This window comes from Plectropomus leopardus, chromosome 21, assembly GCF_026936395.1.
Source record: "Plectropomus leopardus strain MGB_pleo_1.0 chromosome 21, ASM2693639v1, whole genome shotgun sequence".
NCBI lineage: Eukaryota > Metazoa > Chordata > Actinopteri > Perciformes > Serranidae > Plectropomus > Plectropomus leopardus.
In genome coordinates this window covers 15,294,524-15,317,444 of record NC_142196.1, presented here as the reverse complement: position 1 = coordinate 15,317,444, position 22,921 = coordinate 15,294,524, and the positions used below count along the sequence as shown (strand labels likewise).

Below are 22,921 nucleotides of genomic sequence, written 5' to 3'. Positions count from 1 at the left end.
CGTACGTCTGTCCATCTGGGACATTCTTGTAATTGCGATATTTCAACAATGCCTCAGGGGAATTCAAGGATAAACTAATTGGAATTTGGTGTTCAAAGGTCAAGGTCACATCCGTCTCATTTTCATGAACGCAATATCTGAAGATGGCCTTCAGGAAGTTTCTAAAAATTTGTCACAGACATCCACTTGGACTCAAGAATGAACTGATTAGAATCTGGTGGTCAAAGATGCACATGTTTTTGGCCATAACTGAGCATCCATGTTTTCACAGTCATGGGTGTAAACCTTAAGTGTAACTTCACTGATACAGCCAGACACTATTGACTAAAACAGTCATTTTAACACAGGAGCTGCTGGTCTACCGCTGCCTTGATCTGTTACTTTGTTTGTGATATTGTGCGACTGTGCACTGTATATTCATGAGAGTCATTCATCTTTTATTTTCTTTTGGAAAGAAAGCAATCTTGAATCAGGCTCAAGTAGTTTTTGGCTATGGTGTCAGGCCACTCTGCTCTCCTGCATGAATATAAGTCAGTGCAGTGAAAAGACCAATCACAGAGGAGTTCATTATGAGCAGCCGCTGTGGATTGCTGAAATTGAGCACAGCACACACCGTGACCTCACCAAGATCCATATTAACCTTTCCCTCTAAGATTTTTATGAAAATCTAAAGTTGTCTTCAACCATGTTAGCTAAAGGGCTGTAATATGTTCTTTAAAGGCAATCATTCCCTCAGTGTTTCTTTTCTGCACTTTGCATCATCAACCACATAGAAAAACATTTTTTTATTGGGATGAGGTACTTTACTTTTGGTTTCTATTTCCGTCACCGTTCTCTGGGAATTAGAAACACAGGAAGTGTTTTAAAAGTGTATTTTGGATGACCGTTTATTTAGGTTAGACGGGTGTGCAGCTGACGTCAGGTCCCCAGAAATGATGCTTTTCTCTTTTCCTCCTGGACTAATGGTTCTCTCTTTTTCCCGTCTCTCTCTCTTCCTTTTTTTCTCAAGACATTTCCTTTTCAAGTGTCTCTGTGGAACAAAACAGGGTCTTAGTACCTGCAGGTGATTCCAGCGAAATCTCAGCACGCTCCTTTTTAGGGCACCACATGAAAGGCAGCATGAGACGAACTGGGGATGTTGTGGGTGTGTGTTTGGGTTTTTGTGTACGCTGAATGTGTGTTTGTGTCAGGGGGGAGAGTATTTATGTGGTGTGCTTTGGGATAAACTTGCCCACACACGGCAGGCGTCACTTGGCAGGGCAGCGGGTACCCCTCTGTCACATGTTGGGCCATCTCAAATGTGTCTTTAGAAAAAGGACCTAATCCTCTTTCACCACTGCTCTGTTTATCCCTCTGCATGTGGTGGATGAAGAGCTGCTATCGCTGTGGCCACGAGCAGATGTGCTTGTTTGTGTGTGAGGATGCTGAGTAAAAAGAAACTTGCACACACATTCAGAGATATAAACAAACAAGCCAAAGCAAACATAAAAACAGACAAAGACGTATGCAGACAGACACTGTCATCTATGTAACACAAGCTGACTCCTCAGATGGGCACTTGAGCATCTCGTCACACACTGAGAAAAGTTTCTTGTACAAATCTTCTTTGCCTTTTTGTCCTTAGGAAAAGGGGCGCATATACACACACTCACAAAAAGTAAGTAAATTTGCACAAGAACTGAACTTAAAGGGACAGTTCATGGAAAAATCCAAAATATATATTATTCATCTTACCTATAGTGTTATCAATCTAGATTGTTAGGGTGTGAGTTCCTAAGTGTCAGAGATATCAGCTGTCGAGACATCTGCCTTCTCTTGAAAGTGAAGGAATCGTGCATCTACACATGGAGGCTCGTGTTTGTGACAGACGAAATACAAACAACGGTGTCCTCCTCAGCTGGGCTCAGTGGTGCTAGATGAGCTAACAGTAGACAGGCAGTTGACACAGTTGTTGCGTGTAGTTCTGTAGACAGAAAATAGTTCCTACATATAACTGCTCATAACCAGGTCTAGATTTCTGGAAAGAGACTCTGCTGTTGAGTTTTTCAGATGTATTTTTTGTTACTTTGAGCACCACAAGCCGAGTGCCATGTAGTTCTGTTATACTGAAGAAAAGGCAGACATCCCTACAGCCAATATCTCCAACATTCTGCAACTCACACTAAACAATCGATAAATGGCACTACACTTAAGAGGAAAAATGTGTATTTTTGATTTGGGGTGAACTGTCTCAAAGCAAGAGTTTTAGGTACTTTAATTCCAAGTTTCTATATTTATGTTATGTAATACTTTTATACTATAGTTACTTGCTAATGCAGGTTTAGATTTTTCATATAAATCATATTAAGTGCTTATCAATCTTATTTTGGTGCAATTTATGAATTGAACAACTGAACAATATAAGCAGTAACAGTGTAAGTAGCTGAAATTGGCACCTCCGAAAAATAAATAACATTCTGAATACATACTAATGCAATAGCAACAATCAAATAGAATTATGTATATAATAATATCACACTGTGAAAGGGGCCTCTCTACATTACTTTAAAAATGTTTCATTTTAAAAAGGATATAAATAAATATAAATCACATGAGAAAAAACCCTTGCCCCAAAGCTAACACACACACAAGGCACACACATACACCCTCAAACTAAGCTTTGGTTTAAAAAAATGATGGAAGAGACAATATCCAGAAGGTTATCAAGGATTAATGTTGGGCTGTTAGATCATCGGTTGAAGCTGCCTGATCTACTTTAACCTCACTCTTTCAGGGTGCAGGCTATTGATCAGCTCATTAAGCCCCAGCTTGACTGTGGGAACCTCCTTTTTCTTCCAGAAAATACTTTTTTGTTTGTTTTTTTGCTGTAATTAAGCCATTCTGCATGTTGCATACTTTGAAATTAGTGAATAACTCACAAACATTAGCCACCAGACTCAGTGGTTTCTTTTACACAGGTTGCACAAATCTCTGAACTCTTACTGTAGATAAGCACCATTTTCCCAAGAGGTGTTTCCCTCTTTGGTGTTTCCAATGATGATGCTGCCCTAATATTCATTTGGATGGAGACTGACTTTGCATTCACATAATTTTCCTAGTCACCAAACCATTCCTTGACCCCTTATGCCCAGTATGAATGTGTCTACATTATGTTTCTGCACTCATTTATTCATGTTTTTTCTTTGAAAGAGTACTATACCTGCATTGACCTCAATGCAACTAGAGACTCAGGATTGTTTGACGAGTATCAGCCAATGTAGCTTTGAGCTGAGGTCTGGTAACTTTATTTCTGTAAGAATGTCAATCCAATCATCAGACTAAATGTTTGCATTGTATATTTCTGCAAATCATGGATATGTAATATTTGCACGTTAATATGTATGGAATATCTTGAAACTTTACATTTCTTTTAATTTCAGCAGTGCTTTGGTTAACGTGTGGTTATATTTAGGCACAAAAAACAATTGGTTATGGTTAGGAAAAGATCATGTTTTGGCCTAAAATATCTGATCTGGGCAGTACAACCACAGATGAAAATGCTGTAGTCTCACAAATAATTTGTTTTCCTTGCACTTTTAATCACCAAGGTCTCATGCTCATATACATGTAATCATAACAACAGCACATTAGACACGTTAAAATAATGCGTACGAAACATCAATATGTCACATATTTGTGGTTTGCAGAAACATACAATGGCACCATTTTCTTCTGGTGACTCAGCTGTAATTCCACACCCCAGATTTTTTCCATTTCCAAACTTGTCATCTTCAGCTTCAGCAGCTGATACTGCCTCAAATTGGCATCACTAGAGCCAATTTATCAGACTCCATTCATCTCCCTCTGGAGCCACAAAAGGCTTTATACGACCTTTTCACACATGCAATAGTACTCCCCGAGAGTTCCCCTTTAATTTGTCATCTGTGTTTAGCTACTTTCACTAAGAAAACGATCTGAGCACTTTCTCCCTCACAACACTCTTACTAGTGTGCTATCGTTCTCTCCTCAGACTGATGAACAGGCCATGTTGGAGGACACTCAGGTGGCCCTAATTGACCTGGAGAAGGTCACGTTTTACTTCCAGCAGTTTGAAGGGGAGCCGCTGGTGGCCAGTACGTACACTGTTACTTTTGGCTTTAGCTCTTCATTATAGTCCTGACATTCCTGCTATGTTTTCTGAAAACGAGATTGAGCTTACCTTCTCCATCACTGTTCGATTCTGTTCTGTTCTGTTTTTCTCCTCTCCTCTCCTCTCCTCTCCTCTCCTCTCCTCTCCTCTCCTCTCGCAGACATGCCCATGTCATACCAGGTGGAAGGCACCCGTCAGGCTTTGAAAGTTTGCTTCCACCTCGAGAGTTTCTACTTCTCCCAGCTGCCTCCCAGGCTGAAAAACGGAGGAGGCATCAAAATCTACCCTGTGCTCTTCACACAAGGTAAAGCAAGCCTGGTTAGGGAACTTTAAGTCAGCAAGTAGTGCAAAGATGAAAGCCACTTTACAGAGGATTGAAAACACCAGTGGGTAGATGCACAGTATATGCAGTGGCTTCTTCACTTTATCGTTCACTCTTTTTATTTCATCCCTCTCTAGCGCTGGAGAGTATGGAGGGTTACTACTACAGAGACAATGTGTCAGTGGAGGAATACCAGGCCCAAATCAATGCCGCCTCACTGGATAAGGTCAAACAGTACTACAAGAGACTGAGGTGTGTTACACAAGACATATACACACACATTTTGAAACTACATATCCTCCGGGTTTGGCACTTTTGGAGATCTAATATAAATCAGGACGACCCATTCATTTCAGCTTCACTCTCACCGCCCAGCAGGGCTTCAAGGTGATTGGCTGAGAACAACACAGCAGGAGTGTTTTATGATTGGTTGCGAAAAAACGCAGCAGGGGCGGCAGTGATTGGATGAGAATGCCCAGCATGTCTCCAGCGCTGATGTAGTGCTTCTGTGCAGCTGCTGCACTCAGTTACCTCACACCCCATTGGTTTGCTGCACACCCGAGACCCTCTGTGATTGGCCAGGCGTGGATAATTTAATGAGGTGGAAACAGAGACGCAGAAACAGACACTTCTGGGAGTTGAAAATAAGGGCCTGGCTTTATTTAATCTCCTGAATGTATGAGTGAGTGTCAGACCTATACTGTATGCCATCTGAATATCAATGCAGTCTCATATTAGATGCCACCTTGTTTATTTCAGTGACTGAGAATCACATTTAAAGCAGCTGTGTATAAAATGATGCGAGTGCCTGTGAATGCACAAGACACATTAAGAATTCATAATTAGAAAATCTTAGAGACTGTAATTCAGTCACAAGATGTGGCTTTTGTGAGAAGACCTATATTGGTTGAAGAATGCAGATAGAGCTACAGACACACACGTACACCTGATCCTCTTGAAGTCTGTTAATTGGACACTCTGTTATCATAGATATAAGCCCTCTAACTAAATATATACTTGAGTTTGGTGCCAACTCAGTTGCTAGTTAACAACAGTCACTGTAATATAAAGATTATCACAATATAGACTGAAATCATCTTGGTTAGAGTGGACCTATTATGCATTTCCTTATTTTCTATCATATATATAATGTTACAATGGCGGGTGTTCATATATATTATTTGAAAGAAAAATTTCAAATAATGAGGGATATGTGTGTAAAAGTCATCCCTTTGAGGAAAAACCTCAGATTTAGGACCATTCTGAATACTTGGTTTCCAGTGTTTTTTTCTGCTTTTGCCGGAGTATGACATCTTTGTGTTATCTGCTCCCAGCACGTTATAGTCGACACTGTCAAATGAAGCTACATGCTAACATCACGTAAACTTGGTTACAGATATGGTAGAGTTCTCCCCAATTTTGGATCATATCCCTGCTGGAACATGTCTGGTTTTGTTTGTTAAGTTTTTATTGGTGATTTCTCACAGTAGAAAGTGCCACAATACTCTATACTGTCACAGTCATTCCCCAGCTGCAGTGACAGTGAAGAGAGAGACGTTTACAGCTGCAGCCACAATTCTGCTTGAAGCCTACATGACATTCTCCTACAAACCGCTCCCACCTCCAGTTCAAGACAAACCCACAGTTATTTAAACCCTGCCACAATGTGACATGAATTTATATGAGGCCAAATGTAAAAAAATAATGCACTTTATTCATTAATATTATTAGCTGTACATGAAGAAAAAAAACAAGATGCAACAATTACCCTAACCTTTATTGGTACTCACTTGGTCCTCATTTGCCCTCTTACTTATATTACTTCTCTTTTAACCTAACAATTAGTAGCTACATATACGCTGACTTAGCATTTTTTCATGGTTCCTGCTTCTGGAAAAACAAGAAAACAACAACAAAACCCAGAAATGCTGACCAATCAGAGCATAATGGGCTGTTTTGGGAGGGGGCCTTAAAGGGACAACACAGCATTTCAGAAAGTAGGGGATACCTGTACGTGTTTTTCACCATTAAAGCATGTAAATATGTTCTAGTAGAAAACCTGAACCATGAACCTGAAAATGAGCATCATAGTTCCCCTTTAACGATCATATTCCTGAAAAGCCGCTTGAAGCCCGGCCAGAGTGAGCTCCCTCTTTGAAATCATAGGAGGGCGACTGGTCAACACGTCGGCTTCGACTAAACATCTGCTGCTGATTGTGTGGATAATTAAACAGAGCAGAGCTCACAGCAAAACTCCATCTTGTTATTTAGGGACAATCTGCTTTGGGGGGGGGCTGAATGATTTACAGCTTGAGCAGTCATGTGTCACATCAGAGCCGATCCCCCACAACAAAACATCAATTTACTGGGATTGCTTTCCGCTGAGAGTTTTTAATTTGTTCGTAGTGATTTGTTCGACGAGTGAAAAGAATTTTAAGCATTAATTTCAGTGAGTGTCAGATTTCCCAAAGCGCACTGGTGGATACCAAATTGTGCTGGGTCATTTAATCTTTTTCGTGCATCAGTCCTTCTATCTTTTTGTGTAATGATATTGTCTGCCAGATCTTCTGGGACTCCACAACCGTCTAATAGAGGAGTATTGGTGTTTAGTGGCATCTCTTTCATTTTATTGAGTCCTTGTTTGCAGAATGCAGTGAAGACTTGATGATCAATCCCAAAAATGTCACTATCCTTATTATACTACCACAGGGAGACATATTAAGAGGAGAAATGTGTTAGGGCGCCTGCAGCACCTTTTAACATTAGATTATCATCATTAATTTATATGTAGTTAAATTATTCAAACCGTTCATGCAGGATATTTCTTGAAATCAGCCATGTGATTCAGATAAGCCTGTGTTTCTGTACGTGTGCTCATGTACTGTATTTCAGTTTGACCTGTACAGAAAGAGCCTACAGCAGAGGCTCCAGCGGTAACACAAAGCAGATGTGGGTTGACAGGTGAGTGAGTGAGGCTGGTGATTTGGGGTGCTGGGTAGGATGTGCATAAGCAGTGTGCTTCGAAACCCCAGCTGGAGTGAAACTGGTTAAGACTGTACTCAAATACTCAATCTTTTTCTCAGCGAAACCTGTCGTAGGCCAAAGCTGCAAATCATTTCTGTCCAAATCCAATCAGCTCTCTGAGCTCTCAAGAACCCAACCTCCTGCTGTGCATGTACTGTTGTACAATCGGGGGATCAGTTGGTGTTGAGTTGATATATGCAGGACTCCAGAAAAAATCTGTCAAGTGCGACTAAACATTTTATATTAGTTGCAGTGGTGCGCCTGACATTTAGCAGGTCTGCCTCTGTGTGTGTCTGTGTGTTTTTTTTCACCCGCTACGCTGCCTCTGATATATAGTAAAAGTCAAGAAAATTAATGATGAATGAATTTATTATCACAATAGTTGCTTGCTGATTCATTTTTGTTATTGGACTTGTTATTAACGAATTGTCTATAGCTATAGTGTTATCCACATCACTCTCCAGTACTGCCTTGCTGCTGACTCATTCATGCCACATGGCATAATACAGCGAACATCAGCAAAACTTTATTAGACGATTTACACCAGTAACACGTTCTTTGCTCCCACCCAGTAGTATTTCCTTGTATCAGTTGCAGTAAAGTAAATATTCCCAGCTGGCTTTCAACAGTCAATGAATACAGTGTGTCTCTCCATGTAATGTTACCAGTAGTTTTCTTTCGCCGGCTGCCATGTGTCTATCGGCTGACCACAGACCAGCTTGTGATGTCACTCCTCTCTCCATTGCAGTGTTCCAACCTCAGGCACCTCGTTATCCTTGGAGCCCAGCCAAGGCAGTGTTGGGTTAAACCCACACTGTGGGCCGCAGCCAGAGGCTGACTGACAGACAGAAACAGCAGAGCACGCTATACTGAACTGAATGAACTGCAGGGCTTAGATTGTTGCATGTTTTCATATCATCAAACACACATTACACCTTAGAGATGCCTTTGGGAGCCTTGAAATATCGTTCTTTGGGAGCAAAAGTTAAATTTTCTAACAATTAACAATGCATGTGGAGAAATTTTAGTGGTGATGATGAAAATTAGAAAATTTTTTTGCATTGATATGCAAAAAGAACCAGTTTTTTTTTTTTTTTTTTTGGCCTACAAGAATTTTTTGTTTTTGTCTTTCACCTCCACTGATGCCTTTGCCAGCGTGCATTGTGGACATTATTCAATTTGATTGTATGGGCCAGTGTAAAATTTCCCAGCAGTCTCACTGTCTCTGGCTTACACTTCCCATACCCACACCAAGACACACTATGATCCGAGCAAAGCCATAGTGCCCTGATGACGTCACTCAAGTCTTCCACAAAACATAAACTCAGGGGCCAAATCACAAGCACATGGCTGGTGCCACAGGAGTCAGCAGTATTTAGAGCCAGAACACGCATCCATGATTTGAAGCTTTCATAAACCATCTCAGCTGACATATGCATTTGGGTAGAAGCATGGATGTGTTACTGAAGGAGTCTATGTGGCATAGGCTCAGGAGGCCAAAGTGTCGGGCGGCCCCCACGGCCTCAATCTGCTAAATGTCACTTGAATAGATATCCACTGACCAGGGAGAAACTTAAGATGACCACAATGAAACAAAACAACTATTAACACAAAGGAGATGCAAAATGACGACAAAGAGCAACTACAGAGACGCAAAACAACCACGAACAGAGACAAAACATTTACAAAGGGAAACTATACCGCTACAAAAAAGCCAAAACAAGAGATGCAAAATGATTACAAAGACACACAAAACTACTACAAAGTGATACTAAACTACATAAATAGACACAAAATTACTATAAAAAGACCTAAAACATTTACAAAGAGACATGAATAAATACAAATGGAAAACAAAAACAAAAAGATGTTAAACAACTTGAGTCTGTGTATCCTTCTCCTATGTGAGAAAGGTGGCGCGTGTCTGTACCCAGAGGCCCATTGCCTAATAATCCACCCATGGGTAAAATAGGTCTGAAATCCATATATACATAATTTGACAATATGCATAGTCATAGCTTTGTTTTCTTACATTCCTGGTCTCTCATTATGCAAAAAACAGGAAGACATTTTTGAGGTGAATTGAAGAGATGTCTAATATTTCTGTTGCAAATTGTGAGATCAATTTGCAAAGACATACAACTGCCTCTTATCTAGTAGGGAAGAAGCAGCATCTGAAGAGGGAGGAAATTGCACGTTCTGAGCAGAAAGCATCTTCTCCTTAAGGACACACTGAGAGTGGAAAAGGGGAAATCGAAAGGGGAATATAGATCGCTGGAGCAGGTTGGAAAGATGGAAGGGATTTCAGGAGAGGGGATGAGGATGATGGGTTCAGAACGAGAGCGTGCAAGCGAGTCGAAGAGGGCAGAGTGTAGAGGGAGGAACCAGAACAGAATCTGCAAATGTATTATTCAAAGGGAGAGATTATTGCAGGCTTGTGGTTTCATCTCATTTTGCTCTTATTGACAGGAAGTTTCAGGAGGGGATTGGGTTATACTCTTGCATGCTTTCTTGCTATCGATTCAAGGAGCATGGGACATATAGCAGTGGGAAATAATAAAGGAGGAAGTTCAGCATGTATTGTATGTTGTCTGCTGATAAACCATAAGTGTGTCATATTTATATATTGTTGTTGTAGGTGTAACAGTGACCTGTGAGTGTAAGCAGATGTGCTAAAATCAATAGCTTCTGGCACAGCTGAGGCATAACGCTCGTACTGCAGGCATTAGGCTTTTCTCCCTAATTGAAATGCATTTGGCAGTCATGGGGAGATGTTTGGCACTGCATCACAAGGCAGTTGTGAAATTTCCACATCTCATGGTACACGTCCCTTTGATAAATCCGTGATTTATGAGGATATTAAAATTCTTTGCAATCTTGACAAATGGTTTTTAAGAATGGCATGGTGGCTGTTAGATAAGCAGTAAACTTGGATGCATAGCACTGTCCAACAAATGGTATATTTATCCTTGCCACAGACTTGTATTTCATGCTTTGTTAGTTAAACATCCATTGGTCATCACCACACAGCACAGCTTCAGCTTCAAGTCATTTGTGCTCACAGTGTTTTATCTCTCATTGGAACTGGTAATCACACCACTGCAGCGCAGTTTGTCTTAATTAAGGAAAATATTTGATGCTTATTGCAGCTCAGTGTCAGTTACAACACAGGAGTCACTCCTTTCTTTATCTGTGTTGCCCTGTGGCGGGAGAAGAGATCGATCCTCTCACTCTTGTTCAGTCATGACCTTGTGTTTAAAGTGCAAATATGCTAGACAAAGTGCTGCATGCACAACAACATGATTAATGCAACTAGCTGATCACTTAAAGGTCCAGTGTGTAGGATTTAGGGGGATATGTTGGTAGAAATTGAATCAAACATATTACGTATGTATTCTTTACTGTATAATCACTTGAAAATAAGAATCATTATGTTTTAGTTACCTTTGAGTGATCTGTTCATATCCACATAGGGAGCAGGTCCAGGCACAGGCACAGGGTCCAGATTTCTCCTTAGCCAGGAGTTCAAGGTCCACACATAAGAAATTACCAAATATTCGATTTTATTTCACAAAATGAAAACAGCACGTTGGCTTAGAACACAAAGAAATAAAACATATTGAAAGAATAAGTAGGAATAGCACTTAAAAAGTGAAAGAAAGTTCTGTGCCAGAAATTCTATGTACTTCAAAATGAAGTGTGTTTTTTACAAACTTGACATAATTTGGGAACCACTGTTGTAAGGCCATATTTCTACAGTAGCCCAGAGCGGACAAACCAAACACTGGCTTAAGATACAGCCATTCACATTTTTTAAACATTTATTCAGTGCTTTTACCGGTTTAGTCACAGGATCATGTTTTGGACCGATAGAGGCTTCTGCAGATATTTCAGCTCTCGGTAAAAAGTTCCTGAATGTTTGAATCTTAAGTTATCAAAGAAAAAAAGGTAGGTACACAGTAGCAGATGCTGGGCTAGTGCCTCCTCTCTGATGAGCTAAAAATCTTCAGAGAAACACTGATTTGTGAAGTGGAACTGCTTTATTAAGTGTTTTTACTGGTTTTAATCACATTGTCCACTGCAGATATTTCAACTCCTGTTAAAAACCTCCTCAACAGTGAAGTTGCATGCAATCTGCATTCTTCACCACTAGATGCCACTAAATCCCCCTAAATCTTACATACTGGACCTTTAATGACCTCAAACTCAGGTTAGTCTTATACATACTCGTCCACTTCTGCTTGCATCCTCACAAACAGAAACAAATGTGCAACTATAACCATATATTCCACTCTCCCTGTCAGCTATCTTTGCATAGATCAAATTGTTTGTTATCCAAGGACACCTCTGCAATATATGCTCAAAGAACAAGACGATAGATGGTGTGAAATTACATTAAGTTGCCCAGCACACAAAACATGAACTGTGTTCAACATCAAAACAACACCACAAATCTGTTGCTCAAACAGCATCATTGGTGCTTCATGTAATTGATGGCATTTCTCTCCCTCCCTGCGGCAGCAATGATTAATATAACAATAGCTACTGCAGCAAATTCCATGTGACATGCATTAGTATTGTAAGCTCCTCACTATAGAAATGCGGCAGTGCAGCTTGTTTGCAGAAAGGGGGATTTCTGCATCTGTGCCATGAGAAGTAAAGTTTTCTCACAGAATGAAAACTGTGTTTTATTGGGGCAATTATAATTGATTGTGGATATTATCCTAGCTTCAACAGGGAGGCAGTTTGGCAATTTGGGTATTTCTTTTTCCTAAACAGAAACAGCTTTCTTGTTACTGCATTTCCCCCATTTTGGGAAGTGATGAAAATGCTACAGTCATTGCACCGGCAAAGGGAGTCCCAATTCACTAGAGCGCAGAGGAAGCTGGTGGGGCTTCTTTCTGCTCCAGCTAGTGTGCACTGAACCCCTGTCTATAAAGCCCAGTAAGGCTGAGAATCAGGGACCCGCTTCCATAAATCATTTCTCTTCGATTCTATCGTTGAAAAGCCATAATGATGACAGTTCTGCACTCAGTGATGCTTGATATTATAGGAAAGACCTTCATTCACCTCCTCAGCAGTTTCAATGTTAAAAAAAATCACCTTTGTAAGGAGCCAAGAAGACTTTGCATGTACTTTTATGCAGCATCAGGGTCGTAAATGTGATCATTTTGAAGCAGTCACTATCCTTGCATTGTAATATGTACAGTAACTGCATGTGTGTCCTCGGTGACAATGATTTAGCGAGACGTCTTTAACTGGCTCTAACATTAAGACCCCATTAATACTGATCTGCTTGGGTTTCAATGACCAGACACTATTTCTGGTCTCGATTGACACTAGTGTGAAAATGGCGGCCTTGTCCTTGATGACGTGTGTGTAAAGTGCAGAGTTTATTTGTAACATTGTTGCTTTTTATATTAGCTTTTATCTCAGGTGTGTTTGTATCCTGCATGCATGTGTTCCCATATTTATCTATGGTTGACATCCAGCTGGTCATAAATATTTGTCGGGAAGTTTAAATAGGGAAGGAGGCGTAGGATACGGACATGACCTTCAGCACACTTCACACACATATACCATCTCTCTGGTGTCAGTGCAGAAGCATCGCCATGAGCCATGTGTGGGCTCCTGGAAGCCCTCATTAGCCTCTATAGGCAGCTCTGCCACACACTGCAGGGGTTTGTGGGGGATTTAATAACACCGAGTGTCATTCATCATGGCAGTGTGAGTGATTTACATGGACCAGCATGCACCTCTGCAGGGTCACATATAATGTTATAAATCCTAAATTCTTTTGTGGTGTCCTCGGGAGTGAATGCACATGAAACCAAATCCACACAAGACTTGTTTAAAGTGTTTTACCTCGTGTCTCTTAAGGTATTTCAGGGATCATTTTTGTTTCTTTTGTACTTCTTGAACGGAGGATGTCATGCTAATGTGCCCATTCCCACGCTGCTCCTCTGAAAACATCTGCGCCTCAGATCCTTCTACTTTGACGCTGCAGCTGACTACTAATGCTCCCGTGCTTTAAAGGGCCTCCAGTGTCCTATTGTCATGACGGAAGCAGAAACAAAGAGAATTAAGTATTCTCATCGGCCCAATAAAATAAAACCAGCTACACGCAGAGCAGGTCCTCTCTGGCCTGCAGCCAAATCCTCCATTAGAGTCTTGTTTAAAAAAAAAAAAAAGACAGCGTGCGTGTGTGTGTGTGTGTGTGAGTGTGTGAGAGTGAGTGGTGGGTGTGTATGTGTGGTCGTTAGGGGTTTAGTTTTTGCAGAAGGAGCTACAAGCAGGCGGCACCCACAGGTATGGATTTCTTGATTCCTACTGAAAGCAAAAATATGAAGAGGGTAAATGCTTTTAAGAGAAGCAATAGAACAAGAGCCTGATCGCACACAGTTTCTGTAACCTTTGTTTTTGTTACTGAGTGACAGATGGTGGGTTGGAATTTTGATTAGCACCAAATTCTACCCAAAAACCTTGAGAATTAAGTAGAGGCGCTGGGACTTTTCATTGTGGGAGAATGCCAGTGGGTAAGAAAAAATGATAATCTTGTGTAAAGCTTGCAAAGGCCCTTTATGTCCTGACATTAAACTGGGGCAGCTGGAGTTTAGGGGCTTACAGGTCCAGTTTGTGGGATTTAGGGGCATGTATTGGCAGAAATGAAATATAGTTTTTTTGTAGTGTATAATCACCTAAAATTATGAGTTTGGTGTTCAAGGTCAAGGTGATCTCATAAAACATGTTTTTTGCCACAACTCAAGAATTCAGACGCTAATCCTGACAACATTTTACACATTTTGCATACAATTGCGCTGCAGTAATTCTGTTTTGGTACTTTTAAATTAGCTGTTTATATTTTCACAGGGGCCGGGTCCTTGTCTACTGAGTCCGTCATGTTGTTGCCACGTTTCTAAAGTAACCCAGCAAGGAAAAACCAAACACTCTAGGGCCATTTGAGTTTTCAGGTTAGCCGCCGTAGTTCGCAGCCCAACAGCGATGAGCTGAACAGTCTCAGAAAACACTCATTTCTATCATGGAACTGCTTTATTCAGTGTTTTAACTGATTTAAATCACCTGGTCTGTTTATTTTGGGCGGGAAGAGACCTCTGTGGATAATTCGGCTGCCTGTTAAAACTTCCTCAACAGTGAACACTGAAGGAATTTTATCCTGGAATTCACACTTAGCACATGGGAGTAGTTTCAGCTGGTTGTAATCTGCAGTCCTCACTGCCTCATGCCACTAAATCCTACACACTGCTCCTTTAAACCTGAGGGCTAGTGTGAATGGGAGAATAACAGACACTTCATGGATGTAAACCATATATATAACGTATATGTAATACAGTACGTTCGTTGTGTTTGCACACTGTGTGTGGGCTTGGAATTTCATTTTTTATCCATTCTAAATGTTTCTAAGGTGCTCAATCTCCAAACCTCTGACAAAACATCAGCTCAGAAGATGTAATGCAGGTCTTCTTGAAACCACACATCACTTGGAGTCTGACTCCTATTATTTAGTCATTAGAGACCTCCAGGAGAGTCAGCCCTGCTCCTCAAGCTGTGTCTGACGGTATTTTTAGAACGACTCTTACAGCAAGAGGATGAGATAATCAGCGGGTATTGTGACCTTGCTTCTGCAAAAGAGGTGTGCAAGGGCGCAACAAGGTGCTTTTATTTTGTCTGATGCTGATAAACAAATGCGTGCAGATGAAGTTAGGCAGTGATACAGAAGTCAACTCCACTCAGACAGATTCTATTATACAGCTTTAAGATAAAAGTCTGAGCAGTTGACCGATAAGCAGCAGGGACAAGGGTGAGTGGACTCAGCACACTGTAGAAGTACACAGATAACAGGCCATGCCTGCAGTAAGAGCCAGAATAAGAACTATTTCAGAGCAAGGTCTTGATTTCCAATAAACTTTCTTTTGCTTTGTTGTGTTCTGTAGCGTTTTATCGCCTTACTCAATCTTGGCTCCCTCTCTATTGACCTGTTAGAAGAATGATGTTTTGTTAGGGAACAGTTGAATCTAACTTTCATTAACTGCAACCGTTTGTTTTTCCACAGCGACCAGGCCTTAAACACCACATGCTCACTTGTATGCACATACATGCAGACACAATATGGATGCCAGGTGTTTACTATAGAAGCTTTAATGAGGAAATTAAATATTTAGAGATTTATACAGCAACTAAACAAACCATTGGCCTGCTGCCCCTCATGTAGATTGCTCAGCAGTTGTGGCCATTATGCCAGTTTACGTGCTCTTTACGAGAGGAGTAGAAGAGGTGTGTGTTCCACACTGAGATGCGGTGTGACTCCCGGTATATCCTGAGCATCTTTTGAATGATAAGGCCATCTTGAAGCAATTACATGGGCTGTTAGCTCTGTCTGAACCCTCAGCAAACTCTGCTCATAGTCATTTAGTAGAACGCGCCACAAGGTTAAAGGATAATTTGTTGGATAGGGATTAAACACCCGGAAAACTTCAACAAGTGAAGATATAAAAAATAAGCAGGTTACTCATCTGAATCCCAGAATAGATGTTGCGTGTATGTGATTGAGCTAGTTAAGTGAATATGAAACATTTGCTCACATATCAGACCCAGCTTCATAAGCTTAAATTGATGTAGGAAATTCACTATGGAGGTTTAAAGATAGACCATGCAGGAAAATGATATATGAAGAAGTTATTAAGTCAGAAGTTGTCCCTTTCAGTCGCCACTTATGAGCCACTAAGTGTGTGGCTGTGTATTTTTCTGCAGAGAATCTGCCCTCAGACTACATTTTCTTATTTTCTGTGTTCAGGATGCTTATGAGTTTTACCCCCACAGTGCTGAGGGGAGGTCAAGGATTTATAAAAAGGTAGTGACCAGGTACCAGACCAAGAGACAGCACTGAAAAAACGCTCATAAAATAAGGTGAAATGCCAAGAAGTGAATCTGGGGTTGACTTTTAGTAGGCTTGAGTGTTATTTTTTTCATGAGAGGAAAACAAAGTTAGATTATGTTTCCATAAATATGTAATTCAATTACCATGGATGGTAATTGAACTAAATATTTATGGACATACATATATTTACAAACATACATATATTTATTAAGTATTATCTACTGTGCTGACTTTGTTGTTTCTTCTCTTGTATTGTCTTGTATTATCTTGTATTTTTATATCTATTTTTTCATACCTTTATATCATCCTAAAATTTCACCAGGGTATACAGTATGATGGTATCACTGTGTGGTGTAACTCCTCCTCACACTGAACAGTGAGTTTGCTACCTTCCACAAGATTTCATAGCTTTTTCAGTCCAATAAATGAGCAATAGAAACCCGCAAAATGCCAGGAAAGTTGAAATTATTCAACTTTTTTTCTTTATTAAACAGAAAAATACAAATACTACTACATTACCTGAATTGCCTTGTTAACTCACAGTAAAACACATCATTCAAAATAGACAAAAACAAAATAAAACTCACCAAAACCGTTTAAGTTAGTCTTGTAAGCCATGTAGTTAGTTAGTACACTGTTCCAACAGTTGACTGCGCTGATTCAGTCAAACTAAACCCCTAATTCAGTGAGTTAGATGTGAATATACATTGTTTTTCCTTGTGTCCCCGTCTTTCTGCCATTGCTGGCCTGTTGTTTACAGTCCTGTAACATTTTCCCCTCCATTCTGGGTCATGGTGTCTGTTAGCTCAGCTGCCTGTTCCACCAGTAGAGACTGGAGACTGACCTCTGGTGGTGCATGCTGTGCACTACATACAATGAGTTAAATTGAGAGAGGAGGGCTTGTATTTTTGATGGTTTACCGTTGGGATTTCTAAATACCTTGCTATGCCATGCCAAACTTTTACTTTCACTTTCACTGGCGATGGTGTTTCCAGTGACAGACAATACTGCAGAATAAACCTTTAAGGGCCGTTTCACATGTCTTGGTAGGCAGGTATGTTTCATGCAGTATGACTTTGGTATAAAGTTTGTGCGTTCATTGTTCTTGATGACTTTTCATTCCAATTCAGTAAGTTTATAATCACTTTAAAATCTTGAATCAGGGATGTGTTAACTCTACTCTGATGAATTAATTTCATTAATATTATGTCAGGCAGAAATACCACAGTCATAATGAATGCCTCCTTGGCCTGATTTTAATCACTTAATAGCAGAGTGAATGCAGATGAATGAGCTCTGCTTGGCTGATTCTCATAAACAATCTCCCTCCCTCAAAGTCTGCTGTTGCTGCATCTTTTCAAACTGAGTTTTTCCTTGACTGTTTGCGTTTTCAGAACTCCACGGGTGACTGTGTGCTGTACATTATTATTGCTCCTGGCAAAGAAGTAATGGGGTATGTGATTTTATTACAAGGGGGTTCAATGTGGTGTACTGTACCTATTTTTAGCCCACTGCTGGATTACTGAGATTTGATGGAGTCACAGACTGCTGAGTTTGCACCAGTAGCACTCCACCTCAGATGGACTCATTGCGGCATACATCCCCTCTGTCTGCATAATGACACCAGCCCAGTGCTGCCTCCAGTGGACAAAAGAGGGAAGTAACACCAAAACGGACTACTCCATGAATGAATGAGGCAATGGCATTTGGAGTGATGCCCAGGACAAGAGATGCTTAGTCCGTGTTTCTGCTGAGCTGTGCCCAAGTTGCTCTCATGATGGATAGTCAGATGATGGCGCTCCATAATGAGCAGGTGGCCTACTTTTCCCAGAAAGGCAGCCAGTGGTCTTGATGACCTAATGGTGCAGCGAAAAGAATGCCACAGTGTATTTTTCAAGCAATGGGGCATCTAAATAAAAAAAAACAACTTGTGTGTTATTGTTGGTTTGCTGCATTATGAAAATACGAAACACATTTTTTTCTCCCACTGCAGTACAAACATCCTGTTAGAATTACTCCATGTGTGAACTGTTGTTTCTCCCCTTCAGGGCTTTCTACCTGGATCAGTCCAACATGCCACCTAGCTCTGCACCCAAAGCTGCCCTCATAGATAAGGTAAGAACAACCTCACACAACCCCGTGCTGCATTCATGGCATCATGGAATCTGAGGAGCAGGATTACATCTTAATGCTGCAATGTAGAAGTGCTTAAAGGTGTAACAACTTCCTGAATGGCAGTAAAAAAGTCAACTTATATGTCAAATTGAGTGAAGAAGAGCTGTGGCAAATACCTGATTACTTTAGTAAGTGACATTGACTTTACCAGTGTGAATTTATGATAAATAAGGGCTCTGTATAATATAGAAAAATATGTTTCCAGTACAAATACCAGTGCCCTTTAAGTGATACAATGCCAGTAGAGTACATTATTCATTTTTATCACAACAAGTTTATAGTGTCTGGTAGCATTTTAGTGTAGTGTCACACTTTGACGGCATCTCTGCATGCTGAACTACCAATTCAATCAGATGCACCTCGCTCTACTTCACCAAAACAACTGTAAGGGCTGTAGCTGCTGTGGTAGTGGGCCAGTCACACAATGCATTAAACTCAATAAGGCTTGCAGCAATTGGCTATATATGGGTACAAAAAGAATAAAGTGCAAGTACTGTTTGATACTACTTGGTAGTGAGTTATTTTTGGCGATACCTTACCAAGCTGGCCACCATCATTAGACATTGATAATTGGTTGAATTTAGGTTGTTAACAACAAAATTCAACTTCTTCCAAAAATCTCATGTGATCTTGATGTAGAATAACGACGTTTAGTCATAAGGTATGTAAAACATCTGCAAAATGACATGATGTTAACATCCACAGAACTTGAAATTCTGACTTCTCTAACTGTTAGACATTTAAAATATTGTCAACCCAAATTTCATTCCAACCAAAATCTGAAATCCAATGTCTTTTTGCTGTCATTTTCACATCCAGTTCCATATTGGTTAAGTGAGTACCTATATACAGCCCTTACAACAAATACATAAAATATGCACCAAATTCTACCTGAAATTACTATAATGAAGCTGACATGAACATGTTTTCCCAGCAGGAAACTCTCTTTTATTATAAATCTGCATTAAAAGCACAATCTAAATTTTACCTGACAGAGGAGCACAAGCACCTCATAATCAGCAGATCTACTCTTTTTATGCACATTGTTCACAAACAGCTTGACAGTGTTTTTTTTCCCTCATTGGACCTTCCACTAACCCCTCTCCTTCTGTTCCTGCCCAGTTGATGCGCCCCCTGAATGCTCTTGAGGAGCTGTACCGTCTGATGGAGAGTTTTATCAGTTGCCGCCGCACCGCTGCCTGTCAGTACACCGCCTGCGGGGCTTCCGGAGTGGGGCTGCTCAGTGTGGCCTCTGAGCTCTGCTCGCGTCTGGGAGCCACACACATCGTCATGTGCAACAGCGGCGTGCACCGGTGAGTGCGTGGGCACATATATGAACCGCCTCCAGTTTAATTATACGTTCCTGCTTACCGTTTTCTTTCTTTTGACAGCTCTCTTGCAGTTTACCTTTCTCTTTCATCTCACTAGCATTAACACTCTGCTCACCTTTACCACATCTACCACAGTTTCTCCCTGGTTCCTTGCACCCTCTTTTATCCTCTGTCTACCTCTCAATTTCATGAGAACCCTGCCTGCACTCCACACCATGGGGATTTTCTATTAATACCCGTTTCTCTGCATTAATTACCAGCTGCATATTCTAGTTAATAGGGCCCATTGTTTCTTAGGCCAGATAAGGAGCATTCAAGTAGGTATAGCACTTTACATAAGGAGGAGACAGGTCAATTACCTCCATTTGCATTGAATTCTATATATGGCAGCCTTCTTCACCTGCAGCTGAGGGCACCATTCATCAATGCATGAGGGCAGAAACATCCTGATCGTTTGTCACCACTGATTCCTAGCTTTCATCTCTCACCTCTCACTCTGCTCCTTCCCTCAGCGTGCCCACCCATCTTTCTGATACCCTCTTTCTTTCCCCCGTGACAGTTTCCATATCTCTGCGTCTCAGTCACATGCTCACACACGTTCATGCATTCGCTAGATGTGACTGATGGTTTGATAAAGTGCCGTGGATGGAGCCGCCTGGTTGCCTGAGCTCTAATAGAAAGTTCCTGTCCGTGCAATGACTGCTGCTACTTTATTAACCTGCAGCCTGTGTGCGTATACGTGTGTGTGTGTCTTTGCAATCACACACACTGGTCACAACTCAGCCAGACAGGCAGGGTAAGTGTAGCGTGACACAGCAGGTGACAGGGCTTGCCATATTTAGGATTATTTGTGAACTGGCTTTCTCCTTAAACACTGTTTTACCTTCCAAAGCTGCAGACTGATGGGTGTATTGGATTCACAGGAGAGCAAGTTAGCGAGGCTCTGCTTGAAAGCAAGTATTCGCAAAATCAATGTCATAAACTTTTGCCGTCAAGATTTTTATGTGTAACGCCTCTACTATTGACAGAATACAGATTATACCCGAATGAACCAATTTCACTGCTTTCTCAAACATTAAAATATTCCAAATTTATTACTTGTATAAATGGTGAAACTAAATCTGGTATAATTGAAAAAGCTGCGAAACCAAGCCAGTAGATTAGTAATGTGGAAATTGCATTATCAGTGTGGCAGCCTTCTCAGGCACTATTGATTGGATTAGTTGACTTGATGGATGAGTTTTAATAACAGTGAAAGCGTGATATTTTTGGGGGCATCAGCATTTTGCAATATGCAGCGCTCCTTTTCTTCTTCAGATTTTTTTTTTTTTTTGGTCCATCACCTCACACAAACACTGTTAAGAGAGGCAAGAGGAGAGTTCACTGTCTGACAGCAGAACAAAAAGGATATCAGAGGAGGGAGAAAGTATCACAAGCACAAAGCCTATTCCACATTCCAATTTGCTTTTTATTCATTATAGTTGAATTTCACAGAGTAGTTATTTCTCCGATATAAGCCTACGCTTCTTCTCTGCTTATTCTTCGTCTTCAGGCATCCTCTCTGTCATTCTTTCTCTTTCTTTGTGTTTGTCGCTCTCTTGTTTCATCTCATTTATCAGAATGGACTTAGCTCTGGATGGAGCACAGAGTGTAAATGGGATATGGGCTGGAACAACATAAAACAGATGGGTATAAATCACCTCATACTATCTCACCAGCCCTAATGAAAAGGGAAACCGCACAGCCTCACACACACACACACACACACACACACACAGATTTTGTGCAGTTCCTTCATCCTGCTCCAGCTGAAGAGATATTTAAAGATCCTCTGTGGGTGAATTTTTTCTCTCTTCCTTTATTGGTGTGGGAAGCTCAAATTAGGTGCTTAAAATATTCTGGGGTGGCCTGCGAGAGGACATTCTTTTGCAATTCTCCACCAGGATATCTTTTGGCACATACTGCAGATGATTGTTGAGTTCATTACTTTTATCACATCATGTTATGCCGTCATAATGTTATGCAACTGGACCTTGGGGGGCTTTTAAATCTTGATCTGATTGCCTCAAAGTTTGGCTTCTGGCAGCGCTAAGTTCCTCATCGCACATCTGCTCTTTTTTTATTCAAGTTTTTTTCTCAGTTGGTATGAAAACTGTACCAGAGAGATGGAGATACTAAACAAACAGCTCATATTTCTTCACAGCCCCATGGCAGTGTTACTCTTTGTAACTGAGCCTGGCAGTGTTGAAACTTTGGACAGTTCAATTTGCAGTGAAAAGGCTCTGGATCGATATACTAGTACAGCTTGTTATCATAGAAAGGTCACCAGCAGCCTTGATACTTGTCACAGGCTCTCTTAGGATTCATCCACATGCTGCCATCTGCCTCTGTGTGTGTGTGTGTGTGTGTGTGTGTGTGTGTGTGTGTGTGTGTGTGTGTGCGCGCGCGCGCGCGTGTGTGTGTGTGTTTATGTGAGAAGTTTAGAGAGAGAAAGAGACACATTGCATCTAAGTTTGCTGTAACTAATAAATCACAGACTCACGTCAACACTCATTTTACGCACATCACACCCGTATGGCGGTGTGAGCACATTGCCTCTGCCACAGGAGTCACGCTGACTTGTCCTTGGACCTGTTTCTCTCAGCTGCAACAAGGAGGAAGTCTCCTCAAAGTGCTGAAAGTCCAGCACGAGGTTTTATCCTTTCTTTCTATTCAGTCTAAAGCAAAGATCAGGAGCTTTGGTAGTCTCCTGATGCCGTGTGTTTGCTCGCTGTGAGTGACATCTCAGTGGCAAGTGAAATGATTCATTAGCGAGGATATGAGCAAAGGTGATGCGGGAGGAATGTGAAGGCAATGACAAGGTGTCAAGGGGAGCAAAATGTGTGTGGGGAGATTTGATATAATCGTACAGAATTCTGCCAAAGACCCATCATATCTGGATGAAGCCCAGAGTTTGAATTTGGCATGCTTTTGTTTTCTGTTGATGTTTGCTTCAGTCTCCATCTGGTGCAAGGACTACTTTCACTGCCATAACAGCATGTTAA

General features: G+C 41.0%; 1 protein-coding gene across 1 annotated transcript in view; it reads left to right on the top strand.

Annotated features, from left to right (window-relative positions):
- Positions 1-22,921, top strand: part of prex2 (phosphatidylinositol-3,4,5-trisphosphate-dependent Rac exchange factor 2) — a 127,478-nt gene that overhangs the window by 96,112 nt on the left and 8,445 nt on the right. Inside the window, exons 34-38 of the mRNA XM_042510369.2 lie at positions 4,010-4,112; positions 4,290-4,433; positions 4,589-4,703; positions 18,420-18,486; positions 19,669-19,859. Coding sequence (XP_042366303.1) covers positions 4,010-4,112; positions 4,290-4,433; positions 4,589-4,703; positions 18,420-18,486; positions 19,669-19,859 — 620 coding nt within the window. The remainder of the gene's footprint in view (positions 1-4,009; positions 4,113-4,289; positions 4,434-4,588; positions 4,704-18,419; positions 18,487-19,668; positions 19,860-22,921) is intronic.